General features: G+C 49.3%; 10 protein-coding genes across 10 annotated transcripts; 5 read left to right on the forward strand and 5 right to left on the reverse strand.

Moving 5' to 3' along the window:
* Positions 1-69: 69 nt before the first annotated feature.
* AO090102000158 (PP2C family serine/threonine-protein phosphatase) lies at positions 70-1,272 on the reverse strand (the record flags this gene model as incomplete). Its single annotated transcript, XM_023236957.1, has 5 exons — positions 70-446; positions 522-624; positions 689-974; positions 1,045-1,154; positions 1,204-1,272. 5 exons carry the CDS (start codon positions 1,270-1,272, stop codon positions 70-72), a joined length of 945 nt encoding a protein of 314 aa, XP_023091695.1.
* Positions 1,273-1,652: 380 nt separating this feature from the next.
* AO090102000157 (tRNA adenylyltransferase) lies at positions 1,653-3,467 on the reverse strand (the record flags this gene model as incomplete). Its single annotated transcript, XM_001822337.1, has 3 exons — positions 1,653-1,903; positions 1,964-2,512; positions 2,564-3,467. 3 exons carry the CDS (start codon positions 3,465-3,467, stop codon positions 1,653-1,655), a joined length of 1,704 nt encoding a protein of 567 aa, XP_001822389.1.
* A 774-nt stretch (positions 3,468-4,241) lies between these two features.
* On the forward strand, positions 4,242-6,532 carry AO090102000156 (TRAPP III-specific subunit 85 family protein; the record flags this gene model as incomplete). The annotated part of the gene is made up of 2 exons (XM_023236958.1): positions 4,242-5,310; positions 5,367-6,532. 2 exons carry the CDS (start codon positions 4,242-4,244, stop codon positions 6,530-6,532), a joined length of 2,235 nt encoding a protein of 744 aa, XP_023091694.1.
* Positions 6,533-7,166: 634 nt separating this feature from the next.
* AO090102000155 (putative vacuolar sorting protein SNF7 family protein) lies at positions 7,167-8,849 on the forward strand (the record flags this gene model as incomplete). Its single annotated transcript, XM_001822335.1, has 5 exons — positions 7,167-7,213; positions 7,282-7,549; positions 7,637-7,858; positions 7,912-8,106; positions 8,157-8,849. The coding sequence occupies 5 exons, from the start codon at positions 7,167-7,169 to the stop codon at positions 8,847-8,849; spliced, it is 1,425 nt and encodes a 474-aa protein (XP_001822387.1).
* Positions 8,850-8,934: 85 nt separating this feature from the next.
* rad18 (E3 ubiquitin-protein ligase RAD18) lies at positions 8,935-10,270 on the reverse strand (the record flags this gene model as incomplete). The annotated part of the gene is made up of 3 exons (XM_001822334.3): positions 8,935-9,535; positions 9,588-9,702; positions 9,760-10,270. The coding sequence occupies 3 exons, from the start codon at positions 10,268-10,270 to the stop codon at positions 8,935-8,937; spliced, it is 1,227 nt and encodes a 408-aa protein (XP_001822386.1).
* A 234-nt stretch (positions 10,271-10,504) lies between these two features.
* On the forward strand, positions 10,505-12,282 carry AO090102000153 (uncharacterized protein; the record flags this gene model as incomplete). The annotated part of the gene is made up of 9 exons (XM_023236959.1): positions 10,505-10,564; positions 10,634-10,689; positions 10,740-11,021; positions 11,096-11,228; positions 11,287-11,577; positions 11,628-11,652; positions 11,712-11,852; positions 11,903-12,085; positions 12,137-12,282. The coding sequence occupies 9 exons, from the start codon at positions 10,505-10,507 to the stop codon at positions 12,280-12,282; spliced, it is 1,317 nt and encodes a 438-aa protein (XP_023091693.1).
* A 727-nt stretch (positions 12,283-13,009) lies between these two features.
* On the forward strand, positions 13,010-14,751 carry AO090102000152 (glycoside hydrolase family 125 protein; the record flags this gene model as incomplete). Its single annotated transcript, XM_001822332.3, has 3 exons — positions 13,010-13,146; positions 13,213-14,417; positions 14,480-14,751. The coding sequence occupies 3 exons, from the start codon at positions 13,010-13,012 to the stop codon at positions 14,749-14,751; spliced, it is 1,614 nt and encodes a 537-aa protein (XP_001822384.1).
* Positions 14,752-15,020: 269 nt separating this feature from the next.
* Positions 15,021-17,963, reverse strand: pex12 (ubiquitin-protein ligase peroxin 12; the record flags this gene model as incomplete). The annotated part of the gene is made up of 3 exons (XM_023236960.1): positions 15,021-16,429; positions 16,482-16,522; positions 17,947-17,963. The coding sequence occupies 3 exons, from the start codon at positions 17,961-17,963 to the stop codon at positions 15,021-15,023; spliced, it is 1,467 nt and encodes a 488-aa protein (XP_023091692.1).
* Positions 17,964-19,086: 1,123 nt separating this feature from the next.
* On the forward strand, positions 19,087-20,814 carry AO090102000150 (60S ribosomal export protein NMD3; the record flags this gene model as incomplete). Its single annotated transcript, XM_001822330.3, has 4 exons — positions 19,087-19,145; positions 19,204-19,345; positions 19,395-19,685; positions 19,744-20,814. The coding sequence occupies 4 exons, from the start codon at positions 19,087-19,089 to the stop codon at positions 20,812-20,814; spliced, it is 1,563 nt and encodes a 520-aa protein (XP_001822382.1).
* Positions 20,815-20,993: 179 nt separating this feature from the next.
* On the reverse strand, positions 20,994-22,001 carry AO090102000149 (RNA-binding ATPase activator ESF2; the record flags this gene model as incomplete). The annotated part of the gene is made up of 1 exon (XM_001822329.1): positions 20,994-22,001. One exon carries the CDS (start codon positions 21,999-22,001, stop codon positions 20,994-20,996), a length of 1,008 nt encoding a protein of 335 aa, XP_001822381.1.
* Between the last annotated feature and the right edge of the window lie 592 nt (positions 22,002-22,593).

Consider the following 22,593-nt stretch of genomic DNA (forward strand, 5'->3'; position numbering starts at 1 on the left):
AACGAACTATAAAATCCAAGTGCGTATCTGCATGGCCAGCCGCATACACATCGAGAACCATGAACCGCCTCATGACGCACCACCAATGAAAACTGCAATGCAAGTCGCATTATCACTACCCGGCACATCCGCAGCCTCGTCAACAATATATTTCGCAGACTCTGTTGCATTTAACCCAGACCGGTAGCACGTCAATAACCCGTGCACCATAATCTCATCTTCAAGGCTGTTAGTCACGCCATCCGAGGTCAAGATTAAAACGTGCTGACTCCCATCATTCAAGTCGACTCGTGACAGATACGGCTCATTGGATAAAAGATTCCATTGATCGATAGAAGACGAGACATCAGCCCGTATCTGCGCTTCATTGAGCGGCCCCGTCCCCGAGTTAATGAGAGGGTCCTTGTATTGGAGATCACCCAGTGCTCGAGACATGTTCAGGGAGCCTATATCATCCGTGTCAGAGGCCTTGTAGAGTATCATGAACTCATAATTTATTCTTCATAGACAGGAACACCGACCTAGCCTTTCTGTCCCACTATCAGTGTTAACCATACCCCCGGCATCCATGATTCGATTCTTCTCGTCTGAATCGCCCGGTTTATGTGACCTCGTTATCCGACGCTGTATGAGAGTTAGATCTTGTTTTTCCGAACAGGTCAATCCACGTAGAAGATACGTAACGTACGATATTAGTAGCTCCCTCACTCGAACTAGTATAATCCGCCATTAGAATATGCGAATCGCCCAGATTCCCAATGACCAGGAAACCCTGGGTCAAATTGACCAAGGCCAAAGCAGCAGTCGACCCCGACGTCGCGAATTGCTCCTCGCCGTCGCGGAAGTCTTTCAGTAGCTCCGCTTCCTCTTTCTTGATCGCTTCTTTGATGGCCTCTTCGTACCGACCAGATTCGAGTTCCGGGCTTTCTTGTAAAAAGCGCAGTATGTTTTCGTTGGCGTGTTTGGATACTTTGCTGGAGCCACTGTGTTTATCATGCTTTCGGTTAATTGGTTCATATTTTAAGTAAAGAAGGTGATGCATACTGTCCGTCGTAAACTGCGAAGAAGGCTATCTTGTCGCCTGATTTTGTTAAGAAGTTCTCTGGGAGGAGGAATGTATACTGGTCTTGTTGGGTTGGTCGGGAACCTATTGTCTATTGGGATGTGAGTGTTATATATTTGGAAACCAAAGGAAATGCTTACACTTGCAGCCCCTGCACCCTCGATCATTATTGTGCTTGGAGATGTAGTGGTAGTGGTCGTAGTGCTCATGGCGAGAGGTGGGTGAGTCCTTCAAGGTGTCTTTGTGAGAAATCTGTATATGTAGTGTGTCTATATCTATGGTATCTGGTCTTGTGGGGTTGTGGTCAGAGGATATTCATGGATTGACTTTGTTTTATGTTTGTTGATGCCGAATAGTTGGACCCCATTGTGGATCTTACGTCAATGGGCAGTCACGGCTGCTTTATGACGCTATTGTGCCTGGTCTCCGCTCCACTTCTTGCTTTCTTGGGAAACCCTGTTCCTTAATTATGCAACAAAGGAGACTATATCCTGCTCCATACATTCGTCACCATGCAGATTGTAATTTTGGTAGCTATTGCATGGTTTTCTACTGTGCTAGGTGGATATCTTGTTTTAGGTTGGTTCCATCACTTCGAGCGTATGTCAAGCTCTTCCTTTCGACTTGACACTTCTTCCAACGCCTTGGCCTTATCTGTGATCTCTGGGTGTAGGAGCTGCCACTTAATCACCATGTCCAAAGCCTTGCTCATCCACGGTCCTTTCGGAGATGCAAGGTTCTGGGCAATTTCAACCCCGTTCACGATGGGTTTCATGTCGTAGACGTTTTCCAGGTCGTGTTCTACGAGGTATGAGAGAAACTGATTGTACTCTTGGATCACTGCCAAGCACATACGAGTAAGTACGATTGGGAAGCCAAGGATAAACGGGAAACTCTCACCTTTGTTGAACTCGCCTCCTTGCGCAACTTCTTGCAAGATGGCCAAGGTACAGCAAAGTCTCCAGTCCTTGCTCCATGTACGGATGTGCAATCCAATTTGCTGTCGAATTTCGGCCGCGGTGCCACTCATACGCCCTTGCAGAAGTGAGGATTTCACGTCCACGATAGAGCGCCAATGACGAGCCGCATCACGGAGCAAGTTGATCGTTTTGTTATCAGAACGAAGGCTATCCCTAGCGACTTCCGCCGCGCGGGCAGGAGGTGGCCTTGGTTTTGGCCCTTGCGCCACGCGATCTGGCACCGTAGACCAGGGTGCGAATGCGGCAATCACCCAAGCATAATAAGCTTCTTGAGCGTCGCGAATAAGCAGGTCGCGTACACGTGCAATAGGTATCGAGTTGTTGTTGGGGTGTAATAACTTCTGCAGCGCATTGTATGCAGGAGCCCAAGAAGATGTATCCACGCCGACATCATCTTGGTGGTTTGCAAAAATTGTTGGATATAATTCAAGGCGGTCAATAAATTGTAGAGCACCTCGGGGATCAGGACCTGTATGTTGTGAGTGTGTAAATCATGGTTGTAAATCAGAGAACATATTACCTTTGAGCATCTTCATCATCTCAGTCCCCACTCGCTCTCTACTGATCTTCAGTTTAAGTGCTTCACTGATATCCTTGTTTTTCATAGCATTTTCCGTATCTTCATCGATGCGATATCCTAATCGGCTGGCAAACCGAATGAGTCGCAGTACACGTAATGGGTCATCCTTAAAGGTTTGATACGGCTCCATTGGTGTTCGGATTACTTGGTCTCTCATATCTTGAAAGCCCCTCCTAGTAAAATCCTCTACTTTGGACTCGTTCAAATTGTAAAAGAGGGCATTGATGGTTGCATCCCGGCGCATTGCATCCTCCTCGGCCGTACCAAACTCCATCTGGGGATTGCGACTATCATCCGAGTAGGTTTCCTTCCGTAGGTTAACCAAATCGATATCTAGCCCAAAGATCTTAGTAGTGACCGTTTCCAGATGCTTTGACTTCTCCGGATTAGCTTCAATTTTATGAAGACTGACGATAGCGTCCTTGAGCTGGCCATTGTTGTGGTTTTTCTTGTACTTCTGCAGATTCTCGGGAATATCCAAGTAGTCCTTAAGCAGGAGACCGAACTGGTAGCCTGTCATGTTATTGATGCCCACATCGATGTCATGGCTATCGATGCCGAGCAGCTTGTCCCGCACCCAGCCTCCTGTAAAACGCAGTACCGTGCGTGGGGTGTCCACTGCATTGCCTCCTTCTGCAATCGACCGTTCTCGTATGTAGTCTGCGACATCTAGGAGGAGGGATTTCAGGGTGTTCTCGATGGGCGTGAGCTGGATTATAGGATGCGTCTGATCGGGTGTCGCGGTCATTTCGTCAGAAGGGTTCTTGCGCGAGATAGGGGAAGATATGCGTCTCCTTTTGGTAGCTCTCTCAGGGGAAGAATTTCTAGGTTTCTTGTGGTTCATGGAATAATTGCACACAGTTTGGCGCCAGGGACAGATCGGTAGGTTTAATACTAGTGGGGTGCTTCTGGTATTAGTCGGGAATCTTGTAGATTGAGTGGAAACATAGACAGTTCGCAGAAATTGCTGGGTGGGCCTGAACTGATATATCTCAGGAAGAATGCGTAAAGAAGTGAATTTGAACATGGATCGTTTCCATGACAGAAGGAAGTTACAGTATGACTCTATGAGTTTTGTTGTCGGTGCCCGCATTGATGACTTCAGTAATTCTGCCCGTCTTTTTATACTTTGCGATCAGGTAGCAGGGACCACCGCCTTCCGCCTTGTCGGCATTTGAGATCATTTGGTCCTGGTCAAGCATTTCAGGAAGAGTAATTGAACGTGAATGAACTTTAGTCCCCCTTGCAGGTTTTTGAGTTTCAACTATAATTACTTATGTGTCTCTTTGTCCAGATAGAACATATTTTCCGTACCTATGAGTCTACCTTGACTACCTGAATCCTCCATTTGCTAAATTTAATTACTATTGTATCACGTTGCGTTGTTGTTTCTACCGCGGTGACTTGGCCTCCATCCCGTCAACAACAACATCCCTCCTCCCTCAATCTCCGTCTTCCACTTTCTCCCTTCTCTCCAAACCCACGTGTTACTTCAATACTGACCGCTCCTACGTGCATTCCCCCCACCCACCCCCTCTTTCTTTTTATAGCTTCGGTCCATGGGCTCTAAAGTCCCTTCAATTTCTATAAGTCCCGCTTCGCCATCCACTCGGAGTCCATGACATCGCCCGGAGATGCTGCTCCGGTCAGACCTCCGCCGTCCTTCTCGCCCGGCGTTCCGCGAGTCGCATCCAAGACGAGATATCCAGATCAACGCCGCGATTCGTCTCCAAATCTAGATTCGGACCTAGTAGACTCAAGAATTGCCACGTCCCCCCCGCAACCCCCTCTATCGGCCACCGCTGCGGAGCTGCCGATTAGATCCGCATCGCCCCATGCTCGATCTATAAGATCGTCAACGCCGCAATTGACCCGATCGTCACTGGGTTCTCCGACGGAAGGACGACTGGATGGTTCTGAAGATATACGCTCTTTGATTATACGCTCATTCTCCCCGGTAGTCGGGGTTTACTCGTCGGTCGATACTGATGAACTAGTCAGACAGAAAGGCTTCGCGGGCGGCTTTTGGGAGCTAATTCGCCCTTTTGGAGAGACTGTTCCTGGGAAGATTGTGGTTCGCGATAGTGTAGGGGCAAGTCGTGGCTGGGAAGATTATGGGGTCCGGTTTGTCGACTTAGGGGGCAACCCACAGGTCTCCTCTGAACCGAGAGCGCCGCCTCTGACACAATTAGAGGAAGCGCTAGAGAGGCAATTGGAATCACCAGATGATCCACTGGGAGGTATACTACGGCCAAAAGATTTTCTCAGTTTTCCTACAACATCCCCATTATATAAATCATTTCTGCGTCAGCTGCTATCAGTCTCTTCTCCGACCCCGCATGAGACATTCCGCCACCCCGTGGCAAGCGTTATCGCCATTAGCTCACGAAACACATCGCCTCTTGAAACGCTACGACGGCTATATGCGGACACCAGCAATGGAGATAGGAAGCTACCGGAGTGGGTTCACCCTGAGTACCTCCGGTACTATGTCTTGGTTCATGACGAGGATCGCGATGACATCGCGGAATCAACGAAACTCTACGACCAAATGAAACGTCACTTTGGCTTGCATTGTCATCTCTTGAGGCTACGCAGCAACCAATGTGTTGTGACTGATGACGACAGCTGCCAGGTGCCCGAAGCCGAATGGCTTTCACCTACAGAACGCCTGTCAGGTCGATCAGGTAGGGTTCAAAAACTTTATAAGTTGCTTTAATGCACTGGATCTAACAGCGAATAGAGCCTCTAGTCGATCTAGATACAGATGGTCAGCCGTATCTTTTCGAGTCCGATGTCACTGCCATCAAAGCCTTCGTCCGGGAGTTGGTCGCTCAATCCGTGATACCCTATATGGAGAATCGAGTAACTGTTTGGAATGATCAGGTAGCATCACGAAGGCGTGGCATCAGTGGCCGTTTCATGTCAATGTCTCGACGGTGGGCAGGTTTCGGGTCTGGCTCTCGATCTAGCCTTATTGGCTCCGGTGGTGGAACCAGTGGAAACTACGACCTTGCTCATGGCTTCTACAAGCCCGATGTACCCGAGGCCATTCTCCGAAAGATGGCGGACTTTGCCTTCATGCTGCGGGATTGGAAGTTATCGGCATCCACCTACGAACTCCTCCGGTCAGACTATGCGAATGACAAAGCGTGGAAGTATCATGCTGGCGTCCATGAAATGTGTGCTGTGAGCATGCTTCTGAACCCTCTTTCCATGCCTGGAAAATCGAAAATCAATGATATTGATCAGATGATTGAAACTGCCTGTTATTCCTACCTTACAAGATGCTCAGATGCACCCAATGCCTTACGTTGTCTCTCCTTGTCCATGGAATTACTGAAGTCTCGTGGAGGTTCTGGAATCGAAAGTGCGGCTAGATGGGCCATGCGGGCCATGGACCTGAGTTTAGTCGGCTCTATCGGCCAAGCGCTCCTCAGCGAAAGGATTTCAGCCTGCTACGCCTCCCGAAATGCAATCAACGGAGTCAGATTTGGCTCACGGCACCGAAAAGCTGGCATGTGGAGTGTTCTCGCTGCGGACCGATGGCTCAGACTAGGGAAGCCATCACTGGCCTCTGCGTCTCTCGAAGAGGCCGAACGCCTCTATGCAGATGTTTTGGACAGCAACGGCGCGTTTCCTATACCGGAGATGCAAGCTTTCGTTGATAACCTGAGACATGCAGTGAAGGTTGAATATCTCGAGTCTAGAGGCTTAGACACTGGAGACGAGGCGGCGACAGCCGATCCTCTAGACGTTTTCGAACCCGAGGAGACGAGTGAAAAGCTAGACAAGCGGAAGAATCGGAAATCGCTGATCGCTAATCCGATGGACTCAGGCGGTCTTAGCTCTACTCAAGGAGCGAGAGATGATGATAATCCTGCAAATGACGATTTTGAACGAGCTTAAGGATGCAATGGCTAATATATGGGCGTACAAAGAAAGGGCATTTGATAGACACATGACCAATTTAATTATTTTTATGTCTGAGAGACTTCTTTGGTAAATGCCCGAGAAGGGTATCTATCTAAGTACGAAGAATACCTATTTTGCATGAGGCAAAAGAATAACAATCTCAGACACCACAATTCATGAGCCGTAGTGATGATGTCAGTTCATTCATGCAGTCTGAGCCGTTACACAAGATGCTTTCCGGCCGACAAAGACAATGTCAATGGTACATAGCAGAAACATTTTTACATTGTTCGGCTTTCATTCCATGTTCCCAGTCCATCAAACCATTAGCTTTATATATGTCATATGGACAGCGACTGGGCTATATACTGCGCATCACATGAAGAGCTAGGCGTAGCTATACTAATCAGGCATAGCCACATCACGTGTGTTGGTCTTATCGGTCCATATCAATGATCACTCCAGTAACAAACAACTACTACGGTTTGTTAACAACCCACCTGCATCAGAGCAGTTCGGCTCGGCAGCCTCCAGAAACCAGGGCCTTATCTAGCCTTTTATCGCAATTGGACACCAAAGACTCTATTATCACTATACCCCAGGATCACAAACCCTATCCATCCTCAACATGAACGACCTTCTCAACTTCATCCTATCACAGGATGCATTCCGGAAGTATGAAAACTCACACCACTAAACCCTTCCAATCGACAAGAACCAACGCTAATCGAATTTGTTACCAGAAACCGACTCCCATCCCTCTACTCCGACTTCGCCATACACCGCAAAACCAACCCCGACGGCTACGCCGTCAACGTCGCAGCATGGGAACAAGCACTAACCAAAGCCGCAAAGCACGGCTATATCTCCTCCTCACACGGCCAACTCTCGACACCGTCTAAGGGGGCAATGCGGAAAAGTGACCATCTGATTCTCCGCGCTGATAAGTCGCTGTTGCGGGATCTGGAGATCCCGGAATGGGGGCAGCCGGTGGCGCTTGGGGCTGTTTTGGTATGTCTTTCTTTCTTTGTTTGTTTGTTTGTTTTTGTTTCTCTGTGCAAGATACGGGTGTCCTAATGTGTGTTTTGGGTGTTTTAGGAAGAGGCGATGCAGAACCGGACGATTGTGCCGTTGCAGGTGTATAGGGTTAATCCGGCCATTTTGCAGAAGCCGCAGTGGCGGCTTATTGATCCGGGTGTTTTAAATCCGTGGAATGTGATGAGCTGGGGGTTGAAGCAGTTGAAGGGTGTTGTTGTCGGGACGGATGACTCTTCGCCTGTTTTACAGGGCCAGGAGTGGGTTTTGGTGGAGAACCTTAAGGTATGGGCTTTGCTGTTGAAAAGGGTGTGGTTGAAGTGCTAACTGTAGAACAGGAGGCTGCAGGAGGAATAGTGAAGAAAGTTATGGGTCGGAGTCCGTCGAACACTGACCTCGTTTATTCTAAGGAAAGCTTTGTGAGCGAATTTGGAACAACCCTAAATCAAGACAGCGAGCTATCAGAAGCAGACTTTGATGTTCTATTGTTATATTTATCCCGCGACAGCGGAGCCATTGCATATGATGGCAAGGTATGTATAATGGCCTCTATATGCGCTTCGACACACTAACCATTCACCAGACAATCAAGTTCCGACCCTCAAATGATGCTCCGAGGGAAATTACCCAGCAAGATAGCACCATCGCCTCTATCAAAGCGCTCATGGCAACTATGACGAAACAAGTGGAAGGATTAGAAAACAAAATCTCTGAATTGAACTCAGCCGCAAAGGCAGCTTTGCATAACAAGAACAGGATATCTGCCCTTTCAGCGGTGCGGTCTAAGAAGCTGGCCGAACGTAACCTGCAACAGAGACTAGATACCCTGGCACAGCTAGAGGAAGTTTACTCTAAGATTGAGCAAGCGACTAGCCAGATTGAATACGTCCAAGTGATGGAGGCAAGTACTGGTGTTCTTCGTGGCCTCAATACTCAGATTGGTGGCGCCGAGAGGGTCGAAGATGTGGTTGATGAATTGCGCGAGGAGATGTCCAAGGTGGACGAGATTGGAAACATAATGAACGAGGCTGGTCCCCAGGTCGACGAGGCAGAGATAGACGAGGAGCTCGAGGAGCTAGAGAACAAGGAACGACAAGCTGTGGAAGAGGAGGAAGCAGAAAAGACTCGTCAGAAGCTCGCCGAACTCGACAACCTCGAACAAAAGGCTAAGGAGGCCGCACGCATCGCAGGCTCAGAGCAAAATCTGGATTCCGAATTAGAGGAAAGGCTTTCCCGGATGTCAGTAGAAGAGAACCCCAGTACCGCGGCACAGTGAGGTATAAAGCATCTCTATCGGCGAGAAGGTTCTAGCCAAGGTATATCTACACGACAAAGAAAGAATGCGCATTGGGATGGACAGTTTATCCAGGAAGCGTATAAGGCTCTTCACTTTCACCGGGCTCCTGTGCGTGTTGAATTTTAGGATAGGCGGCACTTGTGAGATCTACGAGTGGCTGTTCCGGCTTCTGCATATTCGTTGGAATTGTAGCCTCCACTGGTTGCTCAACTGTGGGTGATTCTTGCGATTGAGCCGGGGCTGCAGACGGGATGGTCGTGCGAACTAAAGCATCGCTTCGCTTTCGAGCGTTTGCAATCAGCTGCTTGAAGTCGCTTTCATGGGTGGTCGACCATGCGGTTGCATCAAAGTCTTTACGCATAACGGAGCCAGCAGACTCAGCAGAGGGATGTGCACTACCGCCCTGTGTGCGTTCCCAGACACCCAATTCATGTAATAATTCACGCTTGGACTTTGGCGTTTTGGAGTCGCAGTTAGCGTTCCATAAGTTCATCCACTCGGTGTGACGTCTTTGCAGTAGGGGCCGTGGGCCCCAGTTCGGTATTCCCAAATCTTTAAGCTTTTTCCGGAGCACATTGTCTTTTAATAAAGAATAGTTTATTGTGGGGAGTCTCTCGGGCGCTTTGTTCAGTGTTCGCGAAGCAGGCGACATGGGCTGCAATGAGCTATGACTCGGGTTAGTACATTTAGAGTATAGAAAATCCATCTAGACCTTACCCAAATGATATCTTTTTCGGCGGGACTGGATCTCCGGTGCAATTATCTAAGTGTTGAAAGACTGCTTCGTTCTTCATCCTCCGATTGCAAATTGGGCACGCAACCAGGCCGTCCTCTAACCAGAGCTCATTAGACTTTACTGTAAAGCCGCTGCATATATAGAAGAACCTACCAGGCACATATTCTTCATCCTGGCTATCCTCAACTACGTCCATAGTTGCAGGTTCAGTTTGCCGCTCCACGCCTTTAGTTCGTGACCGCGTTTGTCTCCCCTCCGAAACCTCACTATTTGACCCATCCCGCTCATCGACCTTCCTCTTCTTCGAAGCAGGTTGCGCCGTTCCTACTTCTGCATCTTCTCGATCTTCAGTTGCAGCGCGTTTAGCCAGGTCCAACACACTAGGTCTTGCATTCTGAAACGCCTCGACAAGTTCTTGGACCGCCCAATTCCGCCGCAATTTCAATTCCTGGTCCGAACTTCGACAAGCTGGACATTTCCCCTCCGTGCTCAAACACCGCCGGATACACAGTGAGCAAAACGTATGACAGCACGAGGTAATAACGGGGTTGTCGAAAAAGTCCTTGCACACCTGGCAGCGGAGCGCGGACTCGAGTGGCGTCAGAAGCGACAACGGCGTTCCGAGCCAGTCGGTCGAGTCGGGGAGGTCAAACGTCTGCTCCATAGGTGCGGGAGCAGAACGAGAATATAAGGACAGGAAGAAAGAGGGGTACGTACGTGGCGAGACGGAGGAGTTGAGGTTCACCGCAACACAAGGTACTTGAAAGAGTAGTAATTAGTTGAACTATTTGGGAAGGCCGCCAAGACCCGCTGACTTAGACGCGTTAAGTGGTTTGGACGCGTCGACACTTATTTGCTCCCCCATCATTCTGTCGTATGATCAAGCGCTCTGGATAAAATGGCTGTCGCCGATTATAAGAGGTATCTGGCCGAGAATGTTCTCAATGAGCGCCGGACGGTATGTTGTGTTTTTTATCTTTGCGACATTGTGATATTCACTATTGGCTGACGAGTTCCCTTTGCGCAGGTCACTTTCCGCTCGCTGAGTCGGGCTTTGAGGGTGCATAGTACTTTGGCGAAACAGTGGGTTATAAGTTGGTCACTTGGACTGAGTTGAGACTAATTGGGCGAAGGATGTTATACGATTTCCATCACAATGAGAACAACAAGAAACCGCAGAGCGTGAATGCGACTTACATTATTACGGGCGTTCAGAAAGCGCCAGCACCTGCTACGAATGGCCATACCAATGGCGAAGATAACAGAGACGATGTATTCCCGAGCAGTCCGTACCTGAGCAGCTCGATGCCCAATCAAGATTCGGCTCCGGATACTGTCGCTACAGCTTCCGTTCTACTGGTACGGGAGGAGGACTTAGAAGGTAGGGCGCCATTAGTCTCTCATGCTGGACTCGAGTGAGCAACTATTAATGCTACTCATCAGATGCAAAAACCACTTTTGAGTCGATATCGTCTATATATATCTACAGCCTGCAGCAGACGGTGTTGCAGGATCTCAATGTCTTGACGGATGTCAGTCGCGAGACTGTGAGCAACCATTCTCAAGAGGATCCTTTGGAATACGGAGGGCAGTGGAGCATGATTCAAAATAAGAATGTCAAGGTATTTCTTGCCCTGGGCGATTGCGTTCATAAGAGGATTGGTTCTGATATGCGAACAGCGGAGAACGGGCTCACGGCCGCCCCCAGCACCAGCTGCTACTAAATCGAAGCCTACTATACCCTCGAAACGGCCAAGTGAAGCTACTTCGTCCCAGATCAAACCAGAGCCAAAGAAGGAAGAAACTGCGGCATCCGAGCAAGCGTCCACACGGGAAAGTACACCCTCGACAGCATCCAAACCTACTGAAAAGGCCGCTCCGTTGAAGCGAGAAAAGAGCAACCTCTTCAGCTCCTTTGCAAAGGCAAAGCCGAAGCAGAAGAAGGAAGAATCGGCAACGCCGGCAGAATCGGTCAGTATAGCTTCCTTTGTGATCCTGGTAACTATACTAATAGAGTTTAGGCCGAGCCTAGTGGTGCCGAGGATGGTTAGTAGTCTGATCTTTGGTGCTTAGATACATTCAGAGATATTGACAGATAGATATAGTTTTCGGTGATGACGATGATGCCGACGAAGAACCGGAAGAGCTCTTCCCCGACAGTGGAAAGTCTGCCTCCTCAGCCGCTGCAACTCGCGAAAGTCGGAAGGAACGCGAAGAGAAGCTGAAGCAAATGATGGAGGATGATGGTATGGCACCATAGCTTGTTAAGCACTTGGCATAAACTGACCACACACAGATGAAGATGAAGACGAAGAAATGCCCGATGCTACAGAGCCACCAGAAGAATCCAAACCCATTGATCAGCCACCTCCGAAAAAGCCGGAGCTCAAGGAAGAGATAACAGTCCAGGGAGGTCGACGTCGCGGCAGGCGTCAAGTGATGAAGAAGCAAGTCCGCAAGGATGATGAAGGCTACTTAGGTAAGGCGCTCGTTGGTTGTAGAGGAATTTTAGCTAACCACTGCTGCTCAGTGACTGTTGAGGAGCCATCGTGGGAGTCGTTCTCCGAGGATGAGCCTGCGCCGCCACCTAAAAAGAAGCCAGCTGTGAGTGCGCTCAAGGGAAAGCCTGCGGGTAAAGGACAGGGCAATATCATGTCATTTTTCGGCAAGAAGTAAGTGGTCGGGGGGATTTATGTATACCAGTTAGCATATTTGCAAGCCTGCATATCCGCATTACCTCGAATAATAGAAGTATAACCATCAACATGGTTCCTTTGTTGGTTCCACTCGGCATATCGAAGTCCGTAGTATCCACTTCATTTAATGCGGGGATGATGGATCAGGATAGTATGACAGACATCTGGAGAATTAGTGGAGCATTGCTACTATAACAAATGAACATCAATCTATAATTCTGAATTATACTGTGAGGTATTCTACAGAATTGACAGATCCATTGCCATCTATCCTTTTGATATGCCGATCCTCCCGAAGCTATTAAATCTTTATTTGCGGGGAAGATTCAACTAAAACCTCATTAGTATCCCCGACTATGGAGAGATCGACAGTCAGTCCTTCTCTTCCCAGTGTAACAGTGACAATGCGATGTGACCTTTCATGTCTCCCAGGCTATTCGGAAATTCTCCGAGAGGGTGACCCCTCCGATATTGAGTGTTTATTTGAGATACAGCAGCATATAAACAAGACTGACCCTCCGTTTTCGAGCTTCTCCGCATTCCACCTTCCGCTTGGCATTTAATTTACAAGGGACAACACATCTCTCAGCTGCCAACTTCTGTCACCACTATCCATAGTCTCCGATCGTTGTTCCAGGCGGATCGCAAGCTTCATATATACGCGACACCCTGAAACACAAAATTCACCTTCTACAGCTCCGTCCATCATGACGCGCTCCTCAGCAGCGCTGATCGTCGCCCTTGCGGCTTGCTGGAACGCACAGGGCTCTGCAGGACTACGTGACGACCCTGCAATTCTGCGACGGGCCTGTCCGGACTATCTCACATACTCCACAGCACCACAGTAAGTTCTCTATATGATCTCGCGATCGCAGACATCTTCCTCATGCTAAGTACCTCTTCCCCGCAGCCCCCCATACAGCGGAGGTCCTTTGAACCTACCCTTCCAACGACCAGCACAAGAATGTCGCACCTTCAGCTCCCCAGCAGTAGAACAGGTCATTGAAGATATCACATCGCGTATAGAGGACAAAGATCTTGCCCAATTATTCAAGAACGCCTTCCCCAACACCCTAGACACAACCATCAGATGGCACACAGACGGCACCTCCGCGCAACCCTCACGAAGGGCCAAAAGAGCCGGTTCGCAATGGAACGGCCCCCAGACCTTCGTGGTAACAGGCGACATCAACGCAGAATGGTTGCGCGACTCCACAAACCAATTGTCCGGCTACCAGGCTCTAGCCATGAAAGATAAGAACCTGCACAACCTCATCCTAGGAGCCATCAACACGCAGGCTGAATTCGTCATCCAATCCCCATACTGCAACGCCTTCCAGCCGCCTCCACCCAGCGGTATCCAAGCCACGGACAACGGCCAAGACGACAAGGTCCACCCGGCATACGAACCGTCCGTCGTATTCGAATGCAAGTACGAGCTCGACTCCCTAGCCAACTTCCTCGCCCTGGGGACCGAATTCTACGAAAACACAGGTTCAACCGAGTTTCTCACAGACAGGTGGTATCTCGCCCTGGACACCCTCCTGAAAGTCCTAGACGCGCAATCACAGCCAACCTTCAACAATGACCAATTCGTCACAAACCAGTACACATTCCAGCGCACCACCACCCTAGGCACAGAAACCCTCAACCTAGCCGGCGTCGGCAACCCCCTGAACCACGGAACTGGGCTCATCCGCAGCGCATTCCGGCCTAGCGACGACGCAACCATCCTCGGCTTCTTCATCCCGCCTAACGCCATGATGGCTGTCCAGCTGAAGAAGACGGCAGAGGTGCTCCGCAAAGCAGGCGGCAAAGCCGACCTGGCGCAACAGCTCCAAGATCGAGGTGAGAATCTTGACAAGGCTGTCCGCGAACACGGCATTGTCAATCACCCCACGTTTGGTGACGTCTTTGCGTTCGAAGTCGACGGTTACGGATCCCGGATTCTTATGGATGACGCTAATGTTCCTTCTCTCCTTTCGCTCCCCGTCTTGGGCTACGTCGACAAGGATGACAAGGTCTATCAGAATACCAGGAAGATGGTCCTCAGTCAGGACGGTAACCCGTATTATCTGACTGGATCTGCTTTCCATGGTATTGGTGGTCCTCATAGTATGTCTCTCCTTTCCCCCCCTCATCATACTGAGAGACAATTTCTAACAAAAGCTATACAGTCGGCCTTCAAAACGCCTGGCCTATGTCCCTTCTCATCCAGGCCCAAACCTCCGACTCGGATGCCGAGATTATCGAGTGTATCAATCTTGTCCGGAACTCGAGTCTCCTGGGTCTCGTGCACGAGTCTATCAATGTTAATAATATTGAAAAGTATACCAGGCCGTGGTTTGCATGGGCGAACTCGGTCTTTGCTCAGACTATTTTGAAGGTTGCAAAGGAAAGGCCGCATTTGATCTTTGGGGAGGGGGCGAAGCCGTATGTCATTGAGTGAGTGGTTGTTTGGTCTCTTGGTAGGTTATACCCTGGTCTTGTTCTTATTCTTATTCTTAGTGTTACTATGGCATAAGTACTTAATATGAGGGGTGTATATATGGTACTACAGTGGAATGAGGTATACTGCAAATTGAAGGACTCGGGGTTTGATGTAAATGTATCAAGGCCGCAAGAGCGTATAGATAGCCTTAGAGTATGCCTTAATAACGTATGTAATTGACCATGTCATATGTAGTATATGCTATAAAGGGTGTTTGTACAGTAGTATTAAATCAATACTCGTCTCAGGCCTTCCGTGCCACCCAACACTCTTCTTCCCGTCACAGGACACCTGCCCTTCCCACTTTCCCATTTCCCTTCCCTACTCTGACCCTGGCCATCACCTTTCTTCTCATCGCTACCCTTTGCTTCATCATCTTCAGACTCATCCTCCCCCGCGGCGCCTGCGCCCTCCCCATTCATGAAGTCAATTTGTCTTTGATGCTCCCCGTTAAGCCAATGGAAGACACAGACATAACAAAAGACATACCCTGTCTGGCATGCAGTTGGATTTGCCAGCTGGTTGAGACAGATGGGACAGGTAGATGCCGCGTCCGAATCCGGCGGTGGAAGAGGAACAGTAAAGATAGGTAAGTATGAAGTAGCCGAGATCGGCGGTTGGATGCGTTTGCGAGAAGATTTCAGGGCCGATTTGCGCGTCGGCGAGTCGGGTTCTTGTTTTTTTTTCTCCTTCTCTTCGGCGAGCTTCTTTCTCTCTGATGGGAGGACCATTCCGTTTGTGACTGGAGCCGGTAGGTCCAGGACTTCGGTTGCTTTGCGGGCTAGTTGGCGCGAGAAGTCGCTCGCGTGCCACCATTCGAGGAACTTCAGGGCGAAAATAGATGCGGGGAGGAAGTATCGTAGAGATGTTAGGAGTTGAGGGTAGAGGTTCTGGGGGCTCAGTAGGCCTAGCAGACCGGAGCCTGGGCGGGAGCGTCCCCGGCCACCGGGGCCAGCGGCTGGCTTCGCTTCCAGCATGTCTGCAATGGCCTTGTGGTCGGCACCGCCCAAACGGCGAATCCGGGTGCCGATGAGCCAAAGGAAAGGAGAAGAATATTTAGTGTTGTCAAATAGGTAGGCTAGATTGAACGCCAGGATAGAGAAGTAGTAAGCGGCGTTGACGGACGGGTATACGTTTCGAAGGAACCACTTGTAGTAATGGACCAATCGCTGCCGAATGGTTGGGTTGGGCGGGAGGTCATCATTAGGGTCATATCGGGGGCCGCCACTCATGATCAGCGACGCCTGGGGTGCGGCGTGGATATCGTAGCCTTCGTCTAATTTGCGCTTGAGGTACGGGATACCGACCATGATGAGCAGGTTCTTCCACACATCTGAGGAGCGCAGTTTAAGTGTCTCACGGACAGGCCCTGGAGCGCCGAGCTGGGCGCGTGGGATTTCGCCATTCTTGGTCAGGAGAACGCGCTCACGCTTGAGAGAGTAGAAGTTCTCGGTGAAAGAGCCTCCAAAATTGCGGAGATAGTACCGCTCAACTAACAAAGATAGAAGTGCGTAGATCTCATCGTAAGAGTTCAGTATCCGCAGAAGATACCGAGGATGGCGGTGAGTGGCAACCGCGAGGATATATCGAATGGATGGAGGTAGAAGGTCTGACAGTTGCTGTTCGGCGAGGAGTTCTTTGCGCTATCAGCCGGTGGTCGTCGGAACCGTTAGAGCATTGCAACTTACCGAAAAGAGACGGCTTGAGCTCGTCAAATTCCTGTTGAAGACTGGGTAAATATTCCATAGCGAGGATATCGGCTAGTCATCCTCCTCCTAATGCTGAATTGATTGTTGTTTGGAATAGCAGAGGATGCGGAGATGAGTCGGATGCAGTGCTTGACCCGGACGGCGTTTGGGGCGGATTGAGCCGAGGCTTATCGGCATGTGCATTGGCCCTTATCGTAGTTCCCAATATGGTAAGTGCCATCAAATTGTCAGTATACCAGGGTTTGTTATTATACAAGACTATTAAAATACAATGATTATATCCATTTCCAATGTTCCAACAGCACCCCAAGAATGCATTAGTGTCCAACACAGCCAAGATGATCATAGGCTAGATATTTCTTTGGCACTCGTTCCATATTCGCGCCAAGTCACTTGTAGCTCCACTCGCCGCGCTTTGTTCAATATCCGGGTCTGCCACAACAAGGCATTGTTTTACATGCTGCAGGAGCCGCCCCTGCAGAGGAATGGGAGTTTCCTCCCGGGCCATCATGGGCACCCATGTTGACAGGCAGTCTCGAGCGCGAAGCTCATCGCCTAATTCGGCATGTAGCTGGAAGAGCATCTCATAGTCTGCACCGGTACGTGGGCTATTAGTCAGAGGCAATTTGCGCCACAACTTCCAGAATCCATTATAGTCCTGATTTTGAAAGAGCGTTGCCATGAGAACGCGGGAGTGGTCGGCGTCAAAAGGTAGGTCAAGGGTCTTTATAATACGTGAGATTCGTTGCGCCACTTCAGGGGATGCGGTACTAGTCGCTCTATGTAGCATGTTTAACACTTTCATATTCAAAACATTTGTACCACGAAGGGAGAGATGTTCCAAAACCCGAACAGCAAGTTCTCTGTCCGAGTCTGGCGAAAACGACCCACTATTGCGGTCATCTGGGGGCGACTCCGTCAACAATGTCGAGACAACGTCGAAGCTAAGATCGTCAGAGACATGATACCCTGAAGCAGTGCATCTCATGAACGCAGTCCATAACCCTTCTTTACTGTAGGCCGGGTGTTGTCGGGAAATAGCCATGCATAGGAGTTTGACCCGGGCTACAGTTGATTCCTCTGCAGACAGGGTCGACAAACGGTTAAAGAAAAGTTGAAGAAAGAGGGTCGAGCCTTGGTCTTCTGGACCAGTTCCCAGCTCGTGTCGAGCGGCCTCACTTGGCAAGCCTTCAAGATATTGGAATAAGGAGTATGTAGAAATACCAGCACTAAAAACATCTCCATGAGCAAGGCGTCCGCTTGGTGGTTCCGATGCCATAAGCCTTGCTACACTGTCGACATTTTCTCTACCGTTTGGATGGCCGGTAGGTCGGGTGCTGTGGAACTGCCTCTTCTGCTCGAATAGGAGGCTTACTGTTGACCTGTGGACTTTTCCAGATTCACGGTCAGATGATGGTAGATATATCGAGTTGGAATCACGAACCTCTTCAGGAGGTGCATTACGAGTGACCTCGGAATACTTTTGTTTCTCTCGTTCGGCGCGGTCTAGGGCTCCTTGCCATAGGCTTTCAAGGTCGACTTCGGCCCTCTTCTCCTCCGTGAAGATCTGCACGACAATCCTCGTACCCCTGCCGACCTTGCCAAATCCTTCGAAAGTTTCGTCTTTCTCCAGTACAGGGCTTTCCTCCACAACGCCGGCATTCACACATATCCAGCCGGTGGTAATTCCATCATCCTTGTCGTCGAACATGACGCCCGAGCGGCTTGCAAGTCTAGCTCGACGGGCTTTGCGTCGCAACTTGATCTTAAGCTCATTTCGACCCAGTAGCCCATCTGCATATGGGGATAACTTGTAATTGCTCCTCAGCCAGCGACAGAGACGGTCTGCCGAAACGTTCAGATGCTTCACACTTCTGGCCGTTCCAATGATCATAATGACATTTGCGCCAAGAGCAGGAGGTGTTTCCAGACCCCGTAAGTCAATCAGCTTAAGTTCATCTAATCCAAGGTCTCTGAACACATAGTCTAGAAATGGGGAGAGAATCGCAGGTGGGTCCTCTGGTAAATCTGGAATTTGATCTCGGGACGATATCTGTGAGTCGGAAACCGGCGTGTCTTCTTGCAGATACCATGGAACATGACTAGTCGGCTTGGACGGCTCATTGTCTGAAGAAATCTCTTTTCCTTCTGTGGACGTGGAATGCGACGGCTGCTCTGACGCAAGGTAGGATACTGACGCAAAGGCTCGCGGATTGTGCTTGTAGGATGAAGGTACAGGAAAAGGCCGACGAAGTTTTGAGGCAGAAGTTATGGTTCGAAGCGGCAAGATGACCTCCTGTCGACACCAGGGGCCCCTCAACAAAGTTCGATGCATCATACGAGTATATTACAGATGGGAAAGTGTTGCTGGATGAGAAGGGTATCGGAAAAAATGATGACATCTGCTCAAGCTCAGAGCAAACATGACAAACACATCCATTATTAAGCAATCAAACAAAGCAAACGGAAATCTTTCCCCGCGGCAAAAAAAAAAAAGTTACAAATCCAGTAACCCTTAGAGTTCACTTCATCCTATCTCTTTTTGTCTCAGTGTCATATCAGTCTGCGGCAGGTATTTGCAAATATGTCGATGGATTTGGATGCGCCGGTCCCTATCGCTGCGCAGGACCATATAGCTGCGACGTATGTCGACCTCCTTTCTACTTATCTTACCCCGCTATGGCTAACGCATATATTCTAGTATCCTCTGTTGTAACTGCGGTGCCCCGATCGATGGAACAACAGCGGCCGGTGCGCTTTGTCAAGACTGTGTGAGATCGACCGTCGACATTTCCGAAGGTATCCAAAGAGAGGCGGTTGTCCATACTTGCAGGGATTGTGAGGTGTGTGTGTCTCGGAAGTAGTCATTAGGGTGTCACTAACCCTGCACAGCGATGGCTTCTACCCCCCAACAGCTGGGTCAGTGCAGCGCTTGAGTCAAAAGAATTGTTGGCGCTATGCCTACGCAAACTTCGTGGCTTGACGAAGGTCCGGATTATCGACGCCAGTTTCATCTGGACTGAACCTCACTCGAGACGTATCAAAGTCAAGATCACCATTCAACAGGAGGTGGCCGCAGGGACAATTTTACAACAAGCATTTGTTGTCGAGTATGTCGTACATTACCAGCAATGTTCCGATTGTCTTCGTTCGTTTTCCCCACATACGTGGGTCGCATCAGTGGTAAGTTGCCAGTTTGACAATTCCCCTAGGATATTAGCTGTGCTAACTCACTTCGAAGCAAGTACGACAGAAGGTTCCGCACAAGCGAACATTCCTTTATCTAGAACAGCTCATTCTTCGTCACCGCGCGCATCAGGAAACCAATAATATCAAGGAAGCAAAGGACGGATTGGACTTCTACTTCAGCCAGAGAAGCCATGCAGAGAAGATGGTTGAGTTCCTTTCTTCAGTTGTGCCTGTCAAGGTGAAGAAGGCATCAGAGCTTATCTCTATGGACATTCATACATCGACGAAGTCCTACAAGTTCTCCTACTCGGTGGAAATAGTTCCTATCTGCAAGGATGACCTCGTTGCTATTCCTATCAAATTAGCCCGGTCGATAGGTAATATCTCGCCACTGACACTATGCTACCGGATCGGAACTACAATTCAACTCTTGGATCCCAACACACTTCAGACAGCCGAGGTTCCTGGCGCGACCTACTGGAGATCGCCGTTCAAGAACCTCGCGGATGTCACTGAGTTGGTGGAGTTCATCGTCATGGATATCGAGCCGGTAGGCAGATCAAACGGGCGATTTCACCTTGCCGAGGCAACTGTTGCCCGTGCGTCGGACTTGGGCTCGAATGACCAGACCTACTTTACCCGTACTCATCTAGGCGGAATTCTCCATGTTGGAGACTCTGTTCTAGGCTACCATCTGACTGGCTCGATGTTCAACGACCCCAACTATGATGCTATTGAGGCCAGTAGCCAATACAGCTCTACGATTCCTGATGTAGTCCTTGTCAAGAAGCACTACACCCGCAAGAAGAACAAGTCCCGCAACTGGCGAGTCAAGCGTATGGCTCGTGAACACGAGGAGGAAGCACTCCAAGCCTCTACCGGTGGAAGCCGCAAGCAGGAACAGGAACGTGAGCGTCTCGAAGCCGATTTCGAAATGTTCCTTCGCGACGTTGAGGAAGACCAAGAGCTGCGGGGCACTATCGAGCTATACAAGGCCAGGAAGAACCAAAATGCCGGTGGTATGGAGATGGACGAAGACAGCGACGACGAGGACGTGCCCAAGATCAATATGGACGAGTTGCTTGATGATTTTGATGAGCTGAACATGAACGATGACGAATAAGTTCTGTCGAACTACAATCATGATTTCACACCAAGGGTCCGGCGTTCATTTGGAGACATTGATTTGGCGGTATAAAAGTTAGGTCCGAGTACATAGCAAAGGCAGATCTGCTAGAATATTTAACCAACAAAGCTTGTTTCGCTGATAAGGATATCTTTTAAGAACTGTACATGAATCGACTAGAAAATCTTCCCCAACACCCTCTTTGTATCATCCTCCAAAGCAGCTTCACCGTCCTTGATTGTATGACGACCCTTTTTAACCTCATTCTGCTTGAATGTTCTCCTAACCTTGAGCTCCTCCGTCTGCTGGCCTCCTGCATCACCAGACTCCATCTTTCTTTTCTTCTTTTCTTCATTCTTCCTCTGCATCCCATCAAGAACCTTACCCGTCTCAACACCTTGCAGGAAGACCTTATCCTCTTTCCTGGCCCGAGCATCCTCAATGCGCTGCTTAGCCTCCCTCTCCTGCCTCTCCCTCTGCACCTGCTCCATCAGATCTCCCCATTTGAACCCCTTCAAATACTTCATATTCCACACATCATCATGGTACCAACCCCCCTTCCTCCCCCCAACAATCGACGCATTCAACGTTTCCGCACAAAGCTTAGCCGTCTTCTTCGACGCAAATTCAACCCACCCATCCGTATAGGTCTTCCGCTTATTCGACCTCCTCCGCGGCGCCGAAGCCGGCCTCACAGAAGGCGACAAGAACACCTTCGTAATCGGCCCGAACGACCTCGCCTCAAGCATACTCTTCAACGCAAACGGCTTCAAATAAGGCGGTAAAGACGAAAGATAGACAACCCCAGTCTTGTTCTTCTTCGGCGGCTTGCCCTTATCTAATGGTTTGCGCTTGCTCGATTTCGTCTCTTGTTCTGTGACATCTAAGTACTGGGTGCCGGAGGTCTCTTGTTGTTCATCGTCGTTGTCGCTAATAACATCTTCTTCGCTTCGCTGCTGGGGTTTCTTGGCTTTGCCTTTGCTCTTGCTTAGTTTTAGATCTTCGTCGGAGGCGACGGAGTCGTTGTCGCTTTGGTCGGATTCGTCGTCTTGGGTTTGGGTTCGTCTGCGCTTGGAAATTCGGGCTTTGCTTTCTTCTGCGGCTTCGGAGTCGTAGCCGCGGTCGTTGTCTTCGTCGTCGCTTGGAGCGAGATCGAGGAATTCGTTTCTCTTGCGGGTTGTCATGTTTTCTTTTTGTTTGTCAATTGTGGTGAAGGGGTTCTGTTGGAGGTGTTGTTGGGAGTGTCTTTTCTCCTTCTTGGTTTCAAGGATGTATGCAATTTTCAGATCGACTGGGCTAAAAATGATAAATCGTTCTGGAAAGGCCGACAACTTTTTTGTTCCGCTGTTGGTCCGTGCTTTCGTGCAGGTTGCTGGCCAATCAGAGGGAGAGTTTGGGTAGACCCCCATAGTATTTACTACTAGTAGTACTTGAGATATTAGATACTACGTAGTACTCCGTAGTATTTTGAGAGTGAGATCAAGTTACTTACTTCTGATGGTGATTTATTATATAGGACTTTTTCCAAAATGTATATTTTTTCATCTATAAACACTCTTGTTCATGCACAAAAGTCAAACCACGTACCTATGTACAGTACCACCAGAGGCAGCTCTTGCCTCACCATGCAAAGAATGGGTATGAACAATGTCAACCATGACAACCAAAGGACGCCAATATCTCTGGATCTAAGTAAAAAGGGAAAGAAGCAATATATAAGGAAAACAGCACAAAACCGGAGTCCACGTGGCAGGATGTCTTCCATCTTGTCCAATT

Source organism: Aspergillus oryzae, chromosome 4 (genome assembly GCF_000184455.2).
Source record: "Aspergillus oryzae RIB40 DNA, chromosome 4".
NCBI classification, from domain to species: Eukaryota; Fungi; Ascomycota; class Eurotiomycetes; order Eurotiales; family Aspergillaceae; genus Aspergillus; species Aspergillus oryzae.